Source organism: Anabrus simplex, chromosome 1 (genome assembly GCF_040414725.1).
Source record: "Anabrus simplex isolate iqAnaSimp1 chromosome 1, ASM4041472v1, whole genome shotgun sequence".
NCBI lineage: Eukaryota > Metazoa > Arthropoda > Insecta > Orthoptera > Tettigoniidae > Anabrus > Anabrus simplex.
The window spans coordinates 456,493,383-456,515,226 of NC_090265.1; the positions used below are offsets into that span (position 1 = coordinate 456,493,383).

Consider the following 21,844-nt stretch of genomic DNA (forward strand, 5'->3'; position numbering starts at 1 on the left):
CGTAAGAAGTGTTACTTATATACTTACTAAAGATCCCTTAGAACTTCTTTTCTCGCCAATACCTGTCAAGGATATAATTTCACAAGATCTTAAAAATATATAGCAATACTTTTTGCTACTGACGCAACACGACGTAATTACAAGAAGACAGAAGCTGTAAATGCAAATACGTGTCGCAAGTATCGAGAGATTATTTCTAAGCTGTTTCCGCCACATCAACCGACTGCACGTAGTCTTAATATTATCTGCAAGCCTTTGTTGCCGTATGTAGACATACGATACTGGAATGACCTTAACTTACACGTAGAATGATTGCAGCTTCTAAGAGCTTCGCAAGATGCTGATCGCACAGGTCACGAATCAGAAATTCTAGAAATTGAGATAGACTTACGTCATGCGAGTATTATTTAGTAATTGCTTGTCAAGGTAAGATCTGACCTGCAAAGATAAGTATCGCACACGAGTTACATAAGCCAGCACGTCGCACCTACTGTCGCAAACGCGTTATTAGAGGCGGAAAATTTGATCAGACTCAGTAGAAATGATTCCATATGCCTCTAGCAACACGGGATATAAGTATCTACTTACTGTCATCAATGTGTACTGTAAGTGCTTTTGCACAACCTGTGCGCTCTGAGACAGCAGCTCAAGCCAAAGACGGATTTAAACATATTGTTGAACATTCAAAACGCTACTCAAGGATTCTTCAAACCGATCAAGGTAAAGAGTTTTACAACAAGGATTTTTCTTCTTACCTCGAATTACTTGGCATTCATCACTACACTACGTACAGCAATCTCAAGGCAAGTGTTGTAGTACGCTTCAGTCGTATACTCAAAATAATGATGTGGCGAGAATTTACAGCTCAAGGCTCTTATCGTTGGATTGAACTGCTACCTAGACTCGTATCTACCTACAATGGTACACCTCATCGCACTCTCGGCACAAAGCCACGTCTTGTTACTAAGAATACACCACGCTTAGATGCTATCAATCTCCTTATCGAAACGGCTGACCCGTGCCGCCGTCGCTTTATAGAACGTAATTCGTTCGCATCAGCAAACGCAAGTCTATCTTTGCAAAAGGATACACACCTAACCGGAGCACAGAAAATTTTCAAATCAGGAGTGTACTAATTCAGTTACGTATTTACTTCGCGATCTCTCAGGCCAGCCTATTGAAGGATGATTCTGTATCGAAGAAATGTAGAAAACATAATATCCTGATCACTATTTAATCGAATGTGTTATTCGTCGTTGTGGAAATAAACTGTATGTCAAATGGCCTTGTTTTAATAACAACTTCAATTCATGGATTAATAAAGAGGATGTGTTTTAAAACTTGATTTTTTAAAATTCTGGAACCTCTACCTCTTCTTTTTCTACTGCATAAGGCAAGTTTAACTTGGAAGTCAACATTATTACTACTACTTAATTTTGGACATGATGTAGGGTAGGATTGATATAAAAAATCAAACAACACCAGCATTATGTTTCACTAATCGTATTTTAGTATGCATACATTTTTCTTTCTTCAATAAATCTGTTTTGTCCTTTCATACACAGATTATTTCTAGTGCCTTCACTGTTTAATGCCACCACCCAGTAACAGTTATCCTTTCATTGCACCGGAAAGGACAAGTGCTGCTATCTTCTCAGCAACTGTAGATTTAGGTGACGACACACGCTGCACAGCTTTACGAATCAGATGTTCATCAGCTACACGTCTTAGTTCAGGTTTGTTTAGACGAAAAGCAATGTCAGGCTTTTTGAAGGACCGGACGAGTTAGCCATGCGGTTAGAGGCGCGCGGCTGTGAGCTTGCATCCGGGACATAGTGGGTTCGAATCCCACTGTCGGCAGCCCTGAAGATGGTTTTCCGTGGTTTCACACCAGGCAAATGCTGGGGCTGTACCTTAATTATGGCCACGGCCGCTTCCTTCCAACTCCTAGGCCTATCCTATCCCATCGTCGCCATAAGACGTAAGTGCGACGTAAAGCCACTAGCAAAAACGTAGCTTTTTGAAGGTAGCATGTAACATTAATTCCATGATCTCCACGTACCAAGCGGACATCGAGTTCCAGGGCCACAGTACTAGTAATTGGGAAGATGAGGCACAAAGGAAGAAGGTCAATCACCTTATTGATGAGTCCATGCCCAGCATGCTCCCTCACCTTTCTCCCAGCACGTTTCTTTACCATTTTCTGTAACAGCTTACTTTTCGCAGGCATGGTAAGTGTTCGTTAGCGAAGACAACTCGTTGGTTTTAGGTCCGTTATTTAGTTTAATGCGTTGACATGTACGGCACTGTCTCACTGAAGATTTTCGAACTAAGCTCACTTATTCATGATGTAAAATACACGTTTGAAGCTCTGACAAAACAGGATATTTTGTCCACTCACGAGGCATCTTATCCCAGATCTTAACACCATTCGCAGCTACATTGACCAAAAATGCCTTTGGTAATGCATTCAACTCTTCTCCAGTAAAAGTGTTTTAGTTTCTTTTTGCTGGCATAAAATTTTACGATTGCCTCTTCAACTTCGTTACTCTTAGTATCGGATAGAAATTACATGATGTCTTTACCCTACAAATGTTTCCTTCACACTGTCGTCATTACGACACTACAATTTACATGTTGTTCATCTTCCGGCATGCACTGTGGCACAACCAATTAAGGAGCATGCACACATGTCGTGATGACTGTTTAATTGTTACTCCACTATGCTCCTTGGGAAAATATTTAAATAATGGAGATCCTAATTCATGCATGTCGATAATTTCACATGTTGATGGTAGGTACACACGCAACCATTCCTTCTTTTCACAATCCTTTTCCTTCCCACTGCAGACCTTAAATTTTTATCCACTGTGTCTGCTTTTTGTGTTAATTTATTTGAAAACAGTTAGGGAAAGTTGAGCTAAATACTAAACTGTCGAGGTTTGACGCCCAGAACACTGTGCAATCCGACACAGCCACCTCTTTGAACACAAATTTGTTGCCGTTCACTTTAAAGCCTTGTACATCAGCTATTAATGTTCTTGCCATGGTGGAATAAAGGGCTGTACTCTATCACAGTATCTTGGAGACTTACGAATGTATTCTCACTTATAGCATCTATAAAGGCTTGAGTTTACTAGAGAGTGACCTTGATGACGAACAAGTCTTAACATGCATAACCATTTCGACGTGATCGCTGCATGTTAAAACAGTACGACTTTAGTATGGCACATGCTCAGTCCCGCTATTATAGAATTACACATACAATATGTACAATGTGTTTGATTTGCAGCTCTGTTACGAAATTTTATAAGTGGTACAAGGCCTGAAACGTTGTCAACTCTTGCAAAGGTGCTCAGCTAAGTAGAGATGCGTTTTAGAAGGAGGAGGAAGTGTTCATAGTTATTTCTCCGTCGGATGGGGACGTAAAGCTTGAGTAGACCTCACGATGCTACTCGACAGGAGAAGGATATGTGTCACTACCGGGGTTCATCATCTTCCTTCCTAGTACCATGTATCATGTTATTCATTTCATCTTATTACTTTCCCTGATAAGGTTACCATCAGGAAGTGCATCGGGTTATAAAAAATCAATCTTGACAGATTCTTATCACCACAAACTCAACACCGTAGAGAAACGGGACAAGGAATGGACACACGTTAGGTTATAATGTCATGCGCCTTTAGCCAGCAGTCCGCATTGCAAACGAGAAGCGTACCTTTTTAAATCGCCCAATAACTCACAAAGTAACCGCGAGAGCGCACTGATATGTCTGTAGTGCGATCTAATAATCATTTACCACGCTGTGACCTCATAGCTGTCTGGAGAAGGCATGCGCGTTCGGATATGTAAAGATAAGCATGTATTTTGACTCACCCGCGCTCTTACTACGCCACAGCTCCATCACTACTCCAAGGGGGAGACGGGCAAAGAGCCTGTGAGTAGGTGAGTAATCCATTTTGCAGTAACTTGCAAACTCACCGTCATAGTTTACCTCAAGCTGATGTAAATGCGCACATGCTCACTATATATTTCCCCCTGTTATGTCTCTTGCTGGATCTAGTAGTAATTTGTTTACAGTAACTCACGAAGTCGCGTCGAGAGTACACTGTTATGTCTCTAGCGGGATCTGATAGTCTTTTGATCACAGTAACTTACGAAGTCGCCGCGAGAGTGCACTTATATGTCTGTAGCGGGATCTCATAATCATTTTTCACGCTGCGACGTCACACCTCTGTCAAGAGAACGCATGCGCGTTCGGTTATCAAAATATAAGCATACATTTTTAATCGTCCGCGCTTATTACGTCACAGCTCCGTCAGTCCACCAAGGAGGGGAGACGGCAAAGAGCGTGTGTGAGATTAGGTTACTGTTCGTGGCCGAGGTTAAGTTAACACACGTGTTAACCACAACTACAAATCACCTCACTAGTTCGGCTCCTCCAAGGGGAGCCAGTCTGTGTTTAGGTTAGCGTTCCTCGTAGCGGGGTTAGGTTAGCACGTCATAAACTCAACTACCGATTGGACTCCTCCAAGGGGAGCCTTCGTGTGAGGTTAGGTTAGCGTTCGTACGCAAGGTTAGATTAACACGTCATAATGGCTTCTTAACATCATCTGCAGGTCACCTAACCGATTTGTGGCTTCTCCATGGGCGCCCAACAGATTCGGCTCCTCCAAAGGGGTTCGTGGCCTTTCCGACTCGGCTTCCCCAAGGGGGTCCCGTCCGATTCGGCTCCTGCTAAGTGGCCTATGAGGTTAGATTTTCCCTCGCACCTAAGAGTAAGTCGTCATATCCTCACCTAGCAGTCAAAAACTTTCCGACTCGGCTCCTTCAAGGGGATGACTGATTCAGCTCGTCCAAAGACGCCTGTGAGGTTAGAATAACCATCATACGTAAGGGTATGACGTTATAACCTCACCGAGCATTCAAAATCTTTCTGACTCGGCTCCTCCAAGGGGGCCTTCCGATTCAGCTCCTCCAAAGCCACCCGTGAGGTTAGCATTGCCTTCGTACGTATGGTTATGACGTCATAAACTCACCTAGCAGTCAAAACCTTTCCGATTCTGCTCCCCCAACGGTGCCCGTCCGATTCAGCTCCTCAAAAGTCGCCCGTGAGGTAAGCATTGCTCTCGTACGTAAGAGTATGACGTCATAACCTCACATAGGATTCAAAAGACTCCAGATTGCTCAGTGAAGTTAGCATTGGCCCTCGAACGTATGCGTATGACGTCATAACTTCACCTAGAGGTTCCAAAGCATCCAGGATCATTACCCTGACCAATTAGGCCTCTCCAATGGAGTTTGTGAGGTTAGATTTGCTCTCGTACGCAAATTCCGTGAACCATCATAGCCATACTACTCAACTAGGGGTCAATGACCTCGCGACAAAACCGTCATAGCCATACTACTCAACTAGGTGTCAATGACCTCGCGGCAAAACCGTCATAGCCATACTACTCAACTAGGGGTCAATGGCCTTGTGGGAAAATGCTGACTCAGCACTGACTCAGCACCCCTTATTTTAGAACATACTTATCCCTACTACTGGAATATTTTTTCTGAATGTCAGGCTTAAAACGTAAATAAAAGTAAAATGGAAATAATTTGTGAAGAACTTTTAATGGGCTTGTTCAAATAATAAAGTACTCTAAGGTAATACAGGATATTGCCTAAAAACCTATTTTTAAATGCATGTAGATATATTTTATAGTTAACTTGGTTCACATCAATTTACATGTCTGTTAATGTTCACAGTTTCATAAGTCTGAACCGGAGAATCTAGAAAATATGACAGATAATATGTTGATATTTTAAAATACAATTCTCCATTGGAAAATATCACTTCCATCACAAAATGCTAGAAGATGCTAAATTTAGCTTTTAAATGCTAAATTCTTAGATTTTAAAATGCTAACTCATAGTTCTCAGTTTGTCCAGTGTTGTAATAAGCAAATGGCACCTAATGCAATACACTTTCTTCATATCAAATGTAACAAAATATATATCCATGGATATAACGCTGTTTGTTTAGGTCTTTTCAGTAGATAAAACACATCTGAAACGACAGCCACATTTCACGCCTCATTTACACTTAGGAAAGGCACGGTTTGACACAATTTGATTTCGTAACTTGAAATAGCACATAAAGAACTACACGAAACAGATCCAGACTCCATAGGTGGAGAGAATACAGTTTGCAACAATGCTCTTCAGATATAAACGCATGCTACATAATATTATGCTTATACTGCTGGATTTGTTGTGCAAAGAAAGCAGTTGGGCCGCAATACTGATTTAAGAAGATGTTGAGATGGACACGTGAATATATTCCTGTTGATAGTATTACTGTGTTCTTATTGGATTTCTGTCTATTCCTTAGCTTGTAACGTGACCTTGATTTACGGAATGTTTTAACTTGCTGTTCTGATAGATTCATCGGGCCACACAATGCACTCGATCCAGTTTCTGTAGTAGGACACGCTGGTGTAAACACTAGGTCTCTTCCCACTGCACGGATCGTAGCCGAAGGAAGTGATACCGACCAGAATGTGACGATCTTCTACCACTCTAATAACTGGTCCACCAGAGTCACCCTGAAATATGAGAAAACAAAAATCTACAATATAATAACGTAGTTTAAGAAACAGCGTGCATAATTCAATTTGGTATACAGTACTTACATTAAAATAGACAGATCGGCTGCGTAGATTGTTTTCTGTGCTTAAGGTAATGGGTCGAATCCCAGAGTTAGTAGTATGCTTATTATGTGTATATGAGAGTGTTTGAATGTGAGAGATACATATTAAGGGGGCATATACAGCTTACGTGATCAAAAAATTGATTTTTCTATTTTGTTATATGATTTTAGATTATACTATTCTGTGTAATTCCATGAAAGAATTACATTAATATCTGCAATAGTTCTTGAGTTATGGCCTAAAACATAATTTAAATCCCTAGAGGCACCACCCCCCCATTTTGCTGTCACATAGATCAGAACGCGTTCATGCCTTGTTTCCGAGTTATTACTGCAGGCTAATTCATATTTGCCGCGAGAACTGATTGTCATATGACTAGCTCACTTTCTCACACTTCCATGACACTGGCAGTGACATCTACTTCCTTTTATTATTGTTTGTTACCATGACTACGTCCGGCTCCATGGCTAAATGGTTAGCGTGCTGGCCTTTGGTCACAGCGGTCCCGGGTTCGATTCCCGGCAGGGTCGGGAATTTTAACCATCATTGGTTAATTTCTCTGGCACGGGGACTGGGTGTATGTGTCGTCTTCATCATCATTTCATCCTCATCTTGATACGCAGGTCGCCTAAAGGAGTCAAATCGAAAGACCTGCATCTGGCGAGCCGAACATGTCCTCGGACACTCCTGGCACTAAAAGCCATATGCCATTTCATTTCACCATCATTACGAAAGATCAGCAGTTTACTTATATGCACGTGTGACATTTGTTTTAATAACGTAAATCTATTGTCTAGCGAGTTGTGTTTTAAAGTGAAACATGGGAAGGACTAAAAAGCGGTGCTTCCATGGCAAGGTTAATAACAAATATTTAATTACAACTTCAGCTGATGTACCGTTTGGTTATACACCTAACCTCAACGAAAGTGCCTCAGCAAGGAATTGCAATCTTCTCCCAGAGCTGGTGCTAGTAATTCTTCTGTAAACAGCAGTGTAAATATTAGTTTTGGCATTGATATATTATTCAATGAGTTACAAAGATGTCTAAGGTGTGTATGTGGTGGACTTGTGAAATTTAATTTACTCAAGGATACTATTTCTGGCTTAGGATGTAAAGTGAGTATTGAGTGTGGTAACTGTGAACAAATAGGCTAATTTCACAGAATTCCAATACTATTCTTTTGGCCCTACATTCTGACATGATCATCTACTTCTCAATATCTTTCATTCAAATAGTTACTTTCTTACTCTGCTTCCTTTCTTTGTTCTGAATGTCTTTATCTCAGGAGTCTCTCATTCCTATTCTATCTAGCATCCTTTTCACCTTAGTTACCCTGTAATCATCGTGTAGATGATTCGTCTGATGGTGGCACACTAAATTCAATATTTCTCTCCCATTTCCTCTCTTTAATCTTAACCAATATTTAGTTACCTTTAGCTACATCTTCTTGTAAACTTGTATCTTCACGTAAAATTCTAACTCTACTATTAGTTATGCATTCTGGCAGCGCCATTGTTATTTCAGAGAAATTATATTTTACCTTTAGTTATTTATTGCCTTCTTCTATGCCCCATATTCCTGCCTCGTACAAAGCTGTGGATTTTACAAGTGAGTTTAGAACAGTTTTCTGCATTTTATATTCAGTATTTGGTATCTTCCTCTACAAACATCTCGTGCTATACTGAACCCATAATTCTACGATGAGAAAAATATTTTTTATTTTTTTCAATATTTATTTCGAATCAACAAGCTACTTTTATTTTTGAGGGCAGCCATGTTGCGCTCCCAGAGCCTCGCTGTCGCGTGGGAATGATCTCACCCGTGGTAAGCTCGTGAAATACCGTGACACCTCGGCGGACTTCGAGTGCCCAATAATTCTTCAAATTCACGGAATTCTGCGTAACGAGAGATTTTGGCAACACAGAAAATACAGAAATAAATAATCTAAATTATTCTTAAACCCTACGTGAAGACAGAGCCCCAGGGTAAAATATAAATGCAGTTAAGCCTAAGTACAAATCAGCGTCAGATCAGTGGACTAGCTCCGCGTGCCAAGGTCAATGGATGAAGAAAACCCGCGAAACGCCCGGGCAGAAATAATTTATTTCACCTGTTGCGAGTGTGGTAAAATTATGAGATTAACATCCAAATAAATCACAAGTCTGTCCGGAATTCTGGAACAAGTCTCATGAAAATCGGTCTATTGGACGCGAAATTAGCAGATTACGCAATCAAGCTTAGTAGTGTGTGTAGCGTCCCTCATAAGACTATAAAAGGAACCCCCCACTGCATGTTTGTCAGTGTCGATCTGGTTTTTGAAGCGGCGGCAGCTTACGCCCGTCGTCAGCAGAAAATTGTACGAGATTGATCTACGAGTAACTTAGTACATGTTCGTGGCTGAGGTCCACATCTTCTGTTAGAAAGGGAAGGTGATAGAAAATTTCTGAACTTTTGCCGACAAACTGTGAAAGCATAGGCGTCTGTTAAAGTACACAGCAGATTTTATTGTATCACCTCATGTGCGTTTGAAAGTGTTAAGAGAGTTGGGAAGCTAGTCAGAGTAGTTCTGATTTCGTTATCTGTTGAACACCTGTTGTGTTAGGGTGACATAGAGAGACGACTCTGGGAAGAAGGTAGACAGTCGCGGTTGACTGCAGAACGAGGGAGGTTTATTGTACAATTTATAACGAGGAAAGTGCGTGATTTGTGTTGTAATTTAATATCGTGTGAAAAGGCAGTGTTTGTAAGATTGATATGTTGGAGAAGATGATGTTAATTGTACCAATGTGCGGCTAAAAGCACGAAATCAGCTGGCGACAATGTAGCCAGAATACTGGAGATGACGCCACTTGTAGGTCTGTCTATATTTGTATTATGTTGTAGTTAGATTTTATTGTCTGTCCCAACAAAATTTTCAAGATGATTGTCGCGTTGATATTTGTAATTATCAGGCAAAAAGTGTTATAATTTTGGTCAGCGTGTGAAAATCTTAGTTTGTAAAATTTCACGTCAAGAAACTGTAAAATGCGACTTTTATATCTGGTGTTAATGTTCTATGAGATATTGTCCGAAGTGAGGAAAATGAGGAAAGCTATAATAAAATAGTCGTGGCGAATGTCTTAATTTCAAATATCAGTTGAATTCAGAAATGTTTGTTAATAATAATAATAATAATAATAATAATAATAATAATGTGTACCGCGGGATATAAATTTTCTTATGTTAAAAGTGCATTTAACAAGTATGTTTTACAAGGATCGCAGGCATTTAGAACATTCCAGTGAAATTCGATAGAGTTATATTTATTAATGGGAAGTAAAATTTTGGGACATCGTGTATGTCGATGATACGAAAAATCGCGGTGTGTTCTTGTATTCTCGAGGTCCGAAAGTTGTAGTAACAGTAAAATAAAGAGGTATATTTTATAATGGTTGTTGTTTTCACAAGAGGATTGAAATATGAAAAGGGTCTTGGAAATATAAGAAAAATGGATTGAGAGCGAAGAATTTATATATGTGGAGATGAGAGGGATAGGAATATTGAAGGTGAAAGGAAGCCTGGATTTTAAGTGATACCGCTGGGATAAGGCGAGGAGAATGAGTTGTGAGACAGGCTGTATTGTGGCAGGCTGTAGTGTTTTCCGCTACCAATCCGAAATTTGAGACGACTACTGTGTGAGGCACCGTAGATTTCTAGTAAGATCCCAAGTGAAAACGACTCTAGTAAAGGTTAAAAATCTTGGTAGTAAAAGTCAAGTGACCAGTTACCTAAAGTCCGTATGAATATTAAGATAATGTGACCTCAAGGATAAAAGAGCATTTAGAATACACGGTCGGTGTTGTTTGACCGTATAAATTTATTGGATTTCGTTTCACTGGATAGTCATTGATATAAATATTTGGAAATTGACGGTAGGCGATTTGAGAGTTTCCAATGCGGTAGTGATGATTATTATTTTGAATACATCCACTAAATGATAGACGTGTGTTGGGAATTATCATTTCTTCCCTAAAAACTTCATTGAACAGGCTGAGATTGTGTTTGAGTTGGAGAATTGTTCGTCACGTATATTTATTTTTCGAGCTCACGTTCTGTAACGAGACTGAGACTTACTGCATTTTCCGACTTGCATTCGTTTAATATTAAGAGACGTTGTTCCGTTGTGTGTTATAAGTCTGACCAGGTTTACAATTGAAAATGTCAGAGTTTGTTTGAAATTGATAGTTGGCCTGATATGCTAGGGGATGCGTAGCACGACCCATTTTTACGCCCGACCATAGATTTAGGACGTCACATGTTATCCTTGGAGTTACAGATGGTGAGACGTCCTAGTTCACGCCCGACGATAGAATTTGGAAGGTATCGTGTACATAGAGATTAGTGTTAGGATGTACAGATTTTAAGTGAGCCCGACGATAGGTCTGGGATGTCAGCTGTACATACTCAAGTCTCAGATTAGGTGTTTCTTTATGTTTTGCAAAGTGACTTGGAGTGCATATTGACACTCAATGTATTAGTGTGAGACTTGAGCTGCGAATGTGGTTTCGATTCGTCAGCCAGTAGTATTATTTTATTTTCAATCTTTGTCGTTCTTTCACTTTTATACGTAGTTGAATTCGATTAAGTGATCACTTTATAGGTAGTGTGTTGGGACAAACAATAAGTAGATGGATCTGTAATGGTAGTCATTGTTTTCAAAGGAAAGAATTCCTTTTGTTGTATTTTTCAATGTGGACTGGTAATTTTATTAAGCGTAACATAACCATTTCTAACCTGAAAATCGGTTTGATAATAATACTTTTCAAGTGATTTACCACTTTTTAATTAACTTCAGTGTTTGGCATTTCTTCTAAATGCGTGATGAATAAGTGTTTCCTACATTTCGCAGTTTTGTTCCTTCAGAACGACGTAACGTAAGATCCTCGCGGGTCATGTTGTTGTTGGTTCCTTCCGAACAGTTGTTTGGGGTGATGCACATTTAGCATCGGGATTACCTTATCACTTAAGGGTGTCATGAATGACAAATACATGGTGGAATTTTATTTCAATTGTGAATGATGCTGTTAACTCGTAGTGAACACCACGCTTTCCCATAATATTTCGCAACCTATCCAAAGCAACTGATAGTCAATTTGGTTCGATTAAGTGTCCATTCGGCGGGTGTTCCGTATCCGTAAAGGGTATTCGACTGGTGGATAACCTTAATTGAGAGGAAATCAGGCGTTCTACTAGTTGAAAGTCAGATTTTCCACGGATCGTGTGGATTAATTCTCAGTTCTCGTTTGGAATGATAGGTGCCCGGTTTTCAGGTCTTTCCTTTTTCAGTTTTCAGTTTCGCTGTCCACTAATTTATTACTTTTTCCGAAGCAACTCTTCGATATTGAGAGAAATAAATCAACGCTATGCAATGTGACTGTGTTTGAAACATTCAATAATAAATGACTTATTATTTTTTTTATTTCACGGATTTATATTAAAATAATAATGTTGTCGTGTCATTTCGATTTTAATAAAAGTTAGTAAGCACATATTTGCTCCTCATTTCAAGTAGTTACGCTCTCTTCTGAACCCCATCGTTTAGTTAAGATCGTGACCGAATTTATTCCCGCAACGACCCATGATTTAAGAGTTCTAGATTGTTCTACTGTAGCAGCCGTGGCCGACCAACGATGGAATGGTAAGTTCAAGGGTTCAATATAATGCTGCCAGTCCTTTCATTTCTTCCCATCTTCTCTTTTGTCTCCACTTACCGTTAGATGCTAGTATAACTAAATATTTTATTGACTACCTCTAATTATCCACCTGCTATCTACCACATTTCTTTTTTCTTTAGTTTATTTATCTTTTTACATTCCATAACTTCCATTTTTCAATTTTCAAATTCTATTTTTTTACTACATTCACCAGTTTTTATGCTGCTTCTTTGAACACCATATTTTGTTAAAGATAACAGAAGGACGTTGTCTGCGAAAACCATGTCAGGAATTTCTTCATTGTTGAGACATGAGACATGTTTTCATTACCTTCATTTTCCAAACTATCGGTAATAACAAGTATGAACAATATAAGTTAGGTGATAATTTGTACCCCTGATTTAAAATATTGTATTCATACATTCTGCGAAAGAGAAACATTGAAACCAATCGATACGAGGACAAAACAGTCATGTTGTCACATAGCTGTCGAAATATTTTGATGGATTTGGGCAGGTGCAAGTTATTCATCCAAGTTATTCATACGCATACAAACAACCTATTATCTTTTATGATGTCGTCGACTGTTTTATACGTTGATATGCCATCCATCATCTGATACAGTACGAAATCACAACAATAACTATAGCAACCAGAAGTGTGCGATGCATTCTTCAAAATGAATAATTTAGAATTAGAATTAGAATTTAGAATTAAACTTATTCCTGTAGATAAGATACTGGTCATGCCTTCAGGATGTGTTTTATTCAGAACTAGCGAATGTACCCGTGCTTCGCTACGGTATTCTACATTGTATTCGAATATCGAAGTAAATAGTGTACATGCAGTAAATAAGATAGTTTTAAAATTGCATGTCTCTTAGCGTTATCCGAGAAAGAGCATGGGGAGGTCCCCGTACGTTTCCAATGTAAAGTGTTTGTTACGGATTTGTGATATAACGGCAGGCTCACTTGCCTACTGGCATTCACAATCAGGTTGGGAAGTTTACATTATAATTGCAGGCCCCATTGCCTACTATGCGGACAGAATCGATTTGGGGAGTTTTCGTTAAAATGGCAGCCCCCCTTTCCTACCTCCAGACAGATTACAGTTTTTATTATAATGGCAGGCAATTACCCTACTATCACTCGAAATTGAGTTGTGCAGTTATCATTATAATGACAGGCCCCTTTTCCTACTGCCAGCCAGCGTACTGCCAGTCACACCAAGTTGGTGAGTTTCCATCAAAATAGCAGGCCACTATGCCTAATGCCAGTCACATTTTAGATGAGTACATTTCTTTATAATGGCGGGCACCCTTGCCTACTGCCAAACACAATCGGGTAGGGGAGTTTTAAACAAAACTGCATGCTCACTTACCTTCTGCAAGTCAAATCGAGAAGGGAACTATTCATTACAATTGTAGACCTTCCTTACTAATGACAGTTACACAGGAGTTGGAGAAGGAACCCTTTCCTACTGCCAGTCAAAGTCGGTGTGGGGAGTACTGATTACAATAGCAGACCGACCCTTTCTCGATCGCTAAATCGACATCAGTGAATATATATAGATCGACATACGAAAGTATATGCGTGTTTACAATATTGAAGACCTTCATTTACAGATTAACTGCTACTAAACGTACGTCATATCGACAAAGGATTATACCATAAGACACGCCGGATTTAGTGGCCTAAATGGCTGGTCCAATGATATGTCATCTATTCTTGGGTCAGATTTAGAAACGTGGAACAGGGTAAAGGTTTTGTAAGATCATCTCACATTACATTACTTTTCGGATAATAATGTGACAGCTACATACGTAGCATTTGGCTCACATATGGCTACTGAGTGGGCCAATTTTCGTGAAGAGTTTGATGATTCTGTATTTCATATAAGTAATTGAAAGTATGAATAATGCATGTGAAAATTCCAAATTGACTTAACATCGATTAATAGAGAAAAATCAAACGTAAAAGGGATACAGATACGGCATAAAGTCATAAGACCAAGGTTGTAGATCATTCCAAATTGAACGGAGATTGTGCAATCCGTTACGTGATAGGAATTTCCGAAGGTCTGCACCATCATTAAAATTGCCTGCATATTTCGATATTCTTCGGGGATAAAAAATTAAAAATTTAATGATATAGGATTTTTCATTCGTTACAGGCTAAAACGTATAATTTTGTCAAATTTCAATTATCTTCTTATTCTTCTGGCAGATTATGCCACAATGTGGATTTTGGGCGAGGCGGGTAAAAATTAGGACTTTCAGGAAATCAAAAATTATGGAGATTGTTATTATTACCCCTTAAACGGAAAGCTGTACGAAAATTTCGCCAAAATAGTCAGTGTAGAGGTACACAGTCGTTACGATTTGATTTATATAGATAAGGAATCTGCTCCATGTAAAACACCTTTCGGGCTATGTCCGCTGGACTTAACCTGCAAAAGTGACCATTCATGATATCTCCCTTATTAATCCTCCTGACGAAAAAATGCACATGAAAAAAAAGGTTTAGAGGTGGAATTCCATCAGGTTTGGTCGATTTCCAGTCAGGTTGGTCTTGTTCTGTATATATTGTGGAAGAGTAAAATCACCATTTCGGTTCCTTATAAACCGCCAGTCCATTCCGGAACATGAAATGTTATTTACGTTTAAAACCTACCTTTGGACAGGTGGATGCTAAATATAAATTTTGTTTCGAATGTCTTCAGTAGTTTTCAAGTTGTAAGGAATACGCTTTACACGCACCCGCTCGTGAGTTAAGTCCGATGGGACTTGTACAGAAAAACGGTCCTTTAATGATATCTCCCTTATTGATCCTCGTATCGAAATGATGCACATGAGAAAAAAAGGTTTAGACATTAATTTCTACCAAGGTAGGTAGACTTCCATAAACTTTTGTTGTGTATATTTTTTGGAAGTGCAAAATCACTGTTTCGGTTTCGTATAAACCCCCAGTTAGTTCAGGGATTTAGAAACAATATTTGCCCTGAAACCTATCAAGGACAGGTGTATTCTAAATACGAATCTTGGTGGAAATGCATCCAGTAGTTTCTAGCATTCACGTACATACGGCGTAATTAAGGAAGAAAATAATACAGTTAAGAATGTTGAAACTAATAGAAAATGGATTATAACTGAGGACAGCCGGATAACGACAAATAAATAAATGCCGTGAGTTATGGATATAATAAAGCGCTAACAGAGGAGAAATTTAGGTTCAGTGATTCTTAGGTAAACAAATATGAAGATGACTAATGGTGTTATTACTTAATCTATTCGAGGGCGGTTATAACCTCCAACGATATTCCGCCAATATCCCGCAGATGAGCCGATTGATGCCTCTCTTGCCATCTACCCAAGGAACAACCACGAATTTAAAAGCATGATGAGGAAAATGGCAATACGTTACTTCCCTACTGGCATGCAGTCAGAGACGTTGCCATGGTAACCTGTAGGTTCGTTGTCGGTCTGTCGGTCACTAAATGCAGAGCATGATACCAGCAGAAAATTGTAAATTTCTCCGTCATGTGAAGAGTAAGGTAAATTATGAACATAACGAAAGTTGTTTATAATGAAGAGACGTTTCACGTACGGTAAACGAAGTTTACAGAAAATCAATAGTATAAGAGAAAATAGAGGAAAACCACTGTGGTTTTCCTATAAACACCCCGTCTATTCAAAGATTTTAAAATTATATGCATATCGGAACCTTTCCTGGGATGAGTATACTCTAAATATGAAGTTTGGCTGAGATCTATCCAGCCGTTTCGACGTGATGGTGGGAAAACCACTCTGGTTTTCCTATAAACCCCCCGTCTATTCAAGGATTTTAAAATGATATGCATATCTAAACCTTCCCCGGGATTAGTATACTCTAAATACAATGTTTGGTTGAGATCCATCCAGCCGTTTCGACGTGATGGTGGAAAAACCATTCTGATTTTCCTATAAACCCCCCCATATATTCAAATATTTTAAAATGATATGCATATGGAAAACTTCCCCGCGATGAGTATCCTCTAAATATGAAGTTTGGTTGAGATCTATCCAGCCGTTTCGACGTGATGTGGAAAAACCATTCTGGTTTTCCTATAAACCCCCTGTCTATTCAAGGATTTTAAAATGATATGCATATCAAAACCTTCTCCGGGATGAGTATACCCTAAATATGAAGTTTGGTTGAGATCTATCCAGCCGTTTCGACGTGATGGTGGAACAGACAAACAGACAGACAAACAGAAACAATTTTATTTCCCCGCCCAAAGGAGTCCTATGAGTGCCTTACACAACAGTATATTTTTTTCCCAGATATTAAGTCTTATTTGTACCTATTTTGGTTGACAGCTATGCCCAAACGTACATACATAATCTCACTGCTCTAGAATCCTGGAGCTGACGTTGCCATGGTTACGGCAGTTCATTTCTTTATCCGATTCCTAGAGCAGGGGTAGTGTGGTGCCAATATCTCCGTAACGGTTGGTTTTAGGGCCTTAAAACATGGTTTTCGGGCCCGTAGGGCTTACCGAGTTTTGTTCTTTGCGTCAAGAGGATTAAATTGAGCTTTGTCTCGTCCTTATACGACAAATTCGATATTTTGCCTATAATAGTATAAGAGAAAATGGAGGAAAACCGTTTTTCCTATAAAACCCCCGTCTTTTCAAAGATTTTAAAATGATATGCATATCGAAACCTTCCCCGGGGTCAGTATACTCTAAATATGAAGTTTGGTTGAGATCTATCCAGCCGTTTCGACGTGATGGTGGAACAGACAAACAGACAGACAAACAGACAAACAGAAACAATTTTATTTATATAGATATTAAGAAATACGACACACAGTATAAAAAGGAAGGAAACTGGATATCAGGTTAGAAATACCAAACTGGGACATGCAGATCATTTCAAGTGTTTAGGATGTGTGTTATAGCTGGATGGAGTTATAATAAGTGAGACAATCAAAGTCCAGGAAAATTCTTAAAAAATAACAGCGATTTCCGCCAAAAAATCAAATTAAGAACGCAGGCCCCTACAAATATATTGTCTGAAGTGTGTAACTATCCTTACACCGGGTTGTTTTCTGACCAAGTTTGCTGAACGGGAGTGAAAACTGGCTGAACTCAGGATATTTTATTCATAAGTTAGAAGTAACAGACAAGAAGGTGACAAGTGACAATATGAAGATAAAGTTGGAATTCAATAGGACAAACTGGGGCAAATATTAATTTATAGGAAGGGGAGTTAGGGATTGGAATAACTTACCAAGGGAGATGTTCAATAAATTTCCAATTTCTTTGAAATCATTTAGGAAAAGGCTAGGAAAGCAACAGATAAGGAATCTGCTACCTGGGTGACTGCCCTAAATGCAGATCAGTATTGATTGATTGAAGCTAATGCAGTGAGCTCGTATTTGCGATCAACGATACTGTAAGAAAGAAGTCAGCTGTCGGGTGTAACTATCCTTACACCGGGTTGTTTTCTGACCAAATTTGCTGAACGGGAGTGAAAACTGGCTGAACTCAGGATATTTTATTCATAAGTTAGATGTAACAGACAAGAAAGTGACAAGAATGATCGCTGGTAGAAACAGGAAGGAACAATAATATGAAACTTGGAAGGAGGAGGTAAAGGCCAAGTTACGATTGAACTCGATGGTTGAAGCTATACACATAAACCGTCTCCGATGGTGGAATCATGTGGGGCGAACGGAGGAGGACAGGTTAGCTAGGAAATTAATGGACTCTACCATGGAAGGTAAGAGAAGCAGAGGGAGAACGAGACTCTCGTTTCTAATGATTTTAATGATACGAAATAAATTTTCATCCTGGTACTGCGTGAAATCTATGGAAGATTTCATGACAATGGAGCTGTGAAAAGAGGACCAGTACCCGTTTCTCACAGCACAACTCTTACCAATGCAAGCCCCTCTTTCCGGACATAGCCTGGCTATATTGAAACCTAACATTCAATTTCTTTGAATCTCATAGAACATTTCCTCACAGGAAAATGCGCTTGCGAAGAAAAAAGTGATGTTTCACACCCACTGACTACGAGAATGAAAAGGAATGATTTCGAGATATCTTCATATGTGACGAACACTGTTCTGACCACCAGCTCTTTCACATTAGGCCAAGAAGAGGTCAGCAAATGCAGAAGATGGAATAGACAGCTCAGCACGTCAGGCATCCGCTGCTGTTACAAAAATATGAAGCGAAGATGGTCATCTTGAAGGAGACGTTTTCGAACGAAAAGACGGAGGGGTTGAGAGTAAGTACAGCCGCGCTCATAAATATTTTGACAAATTAGTTTGTGCATTGTTGTGTATTTTATTGTATTACAGTGCAATTTTGGCAAGAAGGAGTAATATATCACATATAAAAGGGGAAGATAGGAAGGTCCAATACATATAATTATAGTGTCATTACTCTACTGGGCACATACAACAGATTTATGCTAGAATATTAGCTAAAAACTTATAAAATGGGTGGAGGATTACTTTGTACTTTCCGTATATCAGTCTAGGTTCAGGGAAGGCGTGAGAACTTCAGACAATATATTTGTAGGGGCCTGTGTTCTTAATTTGATTTTTTAGTGAAAATCGCTGTTATTTTTGAAGAATTTCGCGGTATTTTAATTAATTTAATATCGTATTTAGGGATTTTTACAGGTACTTTCTCTTCTTCTTCTTCTTCTTCTTCTTCTTCTTCTTCTTAATCTGTTTACCTTCCAGGGTTGTTTTTCCCCTCGGACTCAGCGAGGGATCCCACCTCTACCGCCTCAAGGGCAGTGTCCTGGAGCTTCAGACTCCGGGTCGGGGTCACAACTGGGGAGAACGACCAGTACCTCGCCAAGGCGGTCGCACCTGCTATACTGAACAGAGGCCTTGTAGGTGATGGGAATATTGGAAGGGATAGACAAGGAAGAGGGAAGGAAGCGGCCGTGGCCTTAAGTTAGGTACCATCCCGGCATTTGCCTGAAGGAGTGGGAAACCACGGAAAACCACTTCCAGGATGGCTGAGGTGGGAATCGAACCCACCTCTACTCAGTTGACCTCCCGATGCTGAGTGGACCCCGTTCCAGCCCTCGTACCACTTTTCAATTTTCGTGGCAGAGCCGGGAATCAAACCCGGCCCTCCGGGGGTGGCAGCTAATCACACTAACCACTACACCACATAGGCGGGCAAGATAATTTTTTATGTAAGTAAATTATTGGAGTTTAATTTAGAAAATACACACATTTTCATAACTCAAATATCACTGAAGAAGGAGTAATATGAAAGAAAAGTACATAATATTATTTTTTTCTGACTGTCAAAGGAGAACATTGTCACTTTAGGCTACTGTTGCATTGCAAGTCGCTGAAAACTCCTGAGTAGCAAGAAAAGAAAATTTCACTGTCAGTATTAGCACACAGATACCACAATGGCTGGCTAATAAGTCTCACTGAAATGAGCATAACATCATAAAAGAAAAGTACATTATGTTGTGTTTTCTAACTTTCAAAGGAGAACATTACCATAATATTTGCTTTTTCTTCTTTCATGTTGTAACGCAAGTCGCTCAAAACTACTGAGTAGTAAGAAAGGAACGTTAACAGTCAAAATTAGCACATGGATACCACACTGACTGGAGTGCTCTGCTACTAAACTCACAATAACTGTCAAGCAAACTAATGTTCGATTTTCAATGAAAAGTATCCATCTGAGAATCCTAAACTGTTTCCATTGCTAGTGCTCAAAAGATAGAATACATGCTTCGAGGCCGTTTTCTACATTGAGAAGCATCTTTGAGATATAATTGGGTTCGTGCAGTTAGAAGATCTGGACTTTATAAGCAATGCTGGTATCGACTTTATGAAATCAATGACGAATGATGAAGTAAGTATAAGTTCAACAGAGGCAACATTCCTCAAGGAACATGCCAATGATAGTGGAATACATTACTGAACTAGAAGGATCTTCATATCCAGCAAGTCCTAAACTTTATGGAGAACTTAGGAAAATATTGCAAAATTTCAAAGTAGCAAAGGAATGGAATTTATATAGTGAAACAGAAGAGAAGCTAAATTGCATCACAAACGCAGATGTTCAAGGAGATGTTAGATCAGCTGTGAGAAACACTGCAGCATTAGCATTTACAAAACTGTAGTTACTGATATTTGAAGACTCTGCCAATAAGTTGTATTCAGCACTTGACGTGTTTAGTCCAGTATTCTTCTCCTTCTTTTCCTACAGCTTTTTCCCACACCTGTGGGGTCGCTGGTGCGAATTGCGTCGCACATGTGGATTTGGCCCTGTTTTCCGGCTGGATGCCCTTCCTGACGCCGACCCTATATGGAGGGATGTAATCACTATTGCGTGTTTCTGTGGTGGTTGGTAGTGTGGTATGTTGTCTGAATATGAAGAGGAAATATTAATCAGAAGCTATTAAAATCCCCGGCCCGGCCTGGAATCGAAACTGGGACCCTCTGAACCATTCAGCCAACGTGTAATGTCGATTCACCACTAGTGAAAGAAAAGTAAAGTCTATTTCAGTCTTTAAAAATGAGAATGATTCAGTGATCATAAAAGGGTACAGTGAACTTCAAGAGTAAACCAATCAAATTATGTTGCGAATGGAAAAATACTATTGTGAAAGTTCTGATTAGTTTGCAGCAAAATTACACTGCACAATACTCTGTTTCCTCTTATGACAAGAAGATGTAATGGCTCTCTTCACTCGTTGGTGTTTCTCACTTCGCACATGCTTGGTACATGTACAGTACCTTTTCTATCCCAAGATATCGTACAGTTACAGTAGTGACATATTATGGTTTTTGAATCGGATGCATATAATCCGTCATTTTTAAATTCAAGAGCTTTTTCCTTTGCACTAACGTTCACATTGGGCTTAATACTAGCCGTAACAGAACCCAGAGAGAGAACAATACGACTGTTACTGACCAGCCTCTTAAGCAGAATGACGCATCGTGCATGAGTTGAGTTGATGGAATGAGAGAACAAGTTGACCTTGTAAGACTGGGATGGACATGATGGTCTATTCTGGCAGAGGATAAACCTTTATAAGAAGGGAACAATCGTAAATTTGCATTATTATGCATATGAAATTGATAAAGTTGACATATTTGTGTTGTCTCATCTCGTTTTATTTCGCGAAATACATCTGTCTAAATTTCGAATTGTTAACAAGCTATGTATAGTGAATCCATAATTCTACCTTGCTAAAATTTCAACTACAAGGTGGAGTGCATCCATACTTTTATTGCAAGCTCATCTCGCGTTCCGTGGCATGACAACTCACAGCGCGAGGCGAGCTAACAAACATCGAACGAGGTCAGAACCTTCGGAAGATCTCGAGTAATTATTAATGAAATTCCGGATCATAACCCTCGTTGCGAGAGATTTCGGTACTGTCACTAACAAAGAAATACGTAATTAATAA

General features: G+C 39.4%; 1 protein-coding gene across 5 annotated transcripts in view; it reads right to left on the minus strand.

Annotated features, from left to right (window-relative positions):
* Positions 1-5,601: 5,601 nt before the first annotated feature.
* The window catches only part of LOC136856946 (uncharacterized), a 317,012-nt gene continuing 300,769 nt past the window's right edge, over positions 5,602-21,844 (minus strand). For all 5 annotated transcript variants that reach the window (XM_067135234.2, XM_067135233.2, XM_068225017.1 and 2 more), the window contains one exon: positions 5,602-6,594. In XM_067135234.2, the coding sequence (XP_066991335.2) occupies positions 6,412-6,594 (183 nt within the window). In that variant the 3' untranslated portion in view covers positions 5,602-6,411. The remainder of the gene's footprint in view (positions 6,595-21,844) is intronic.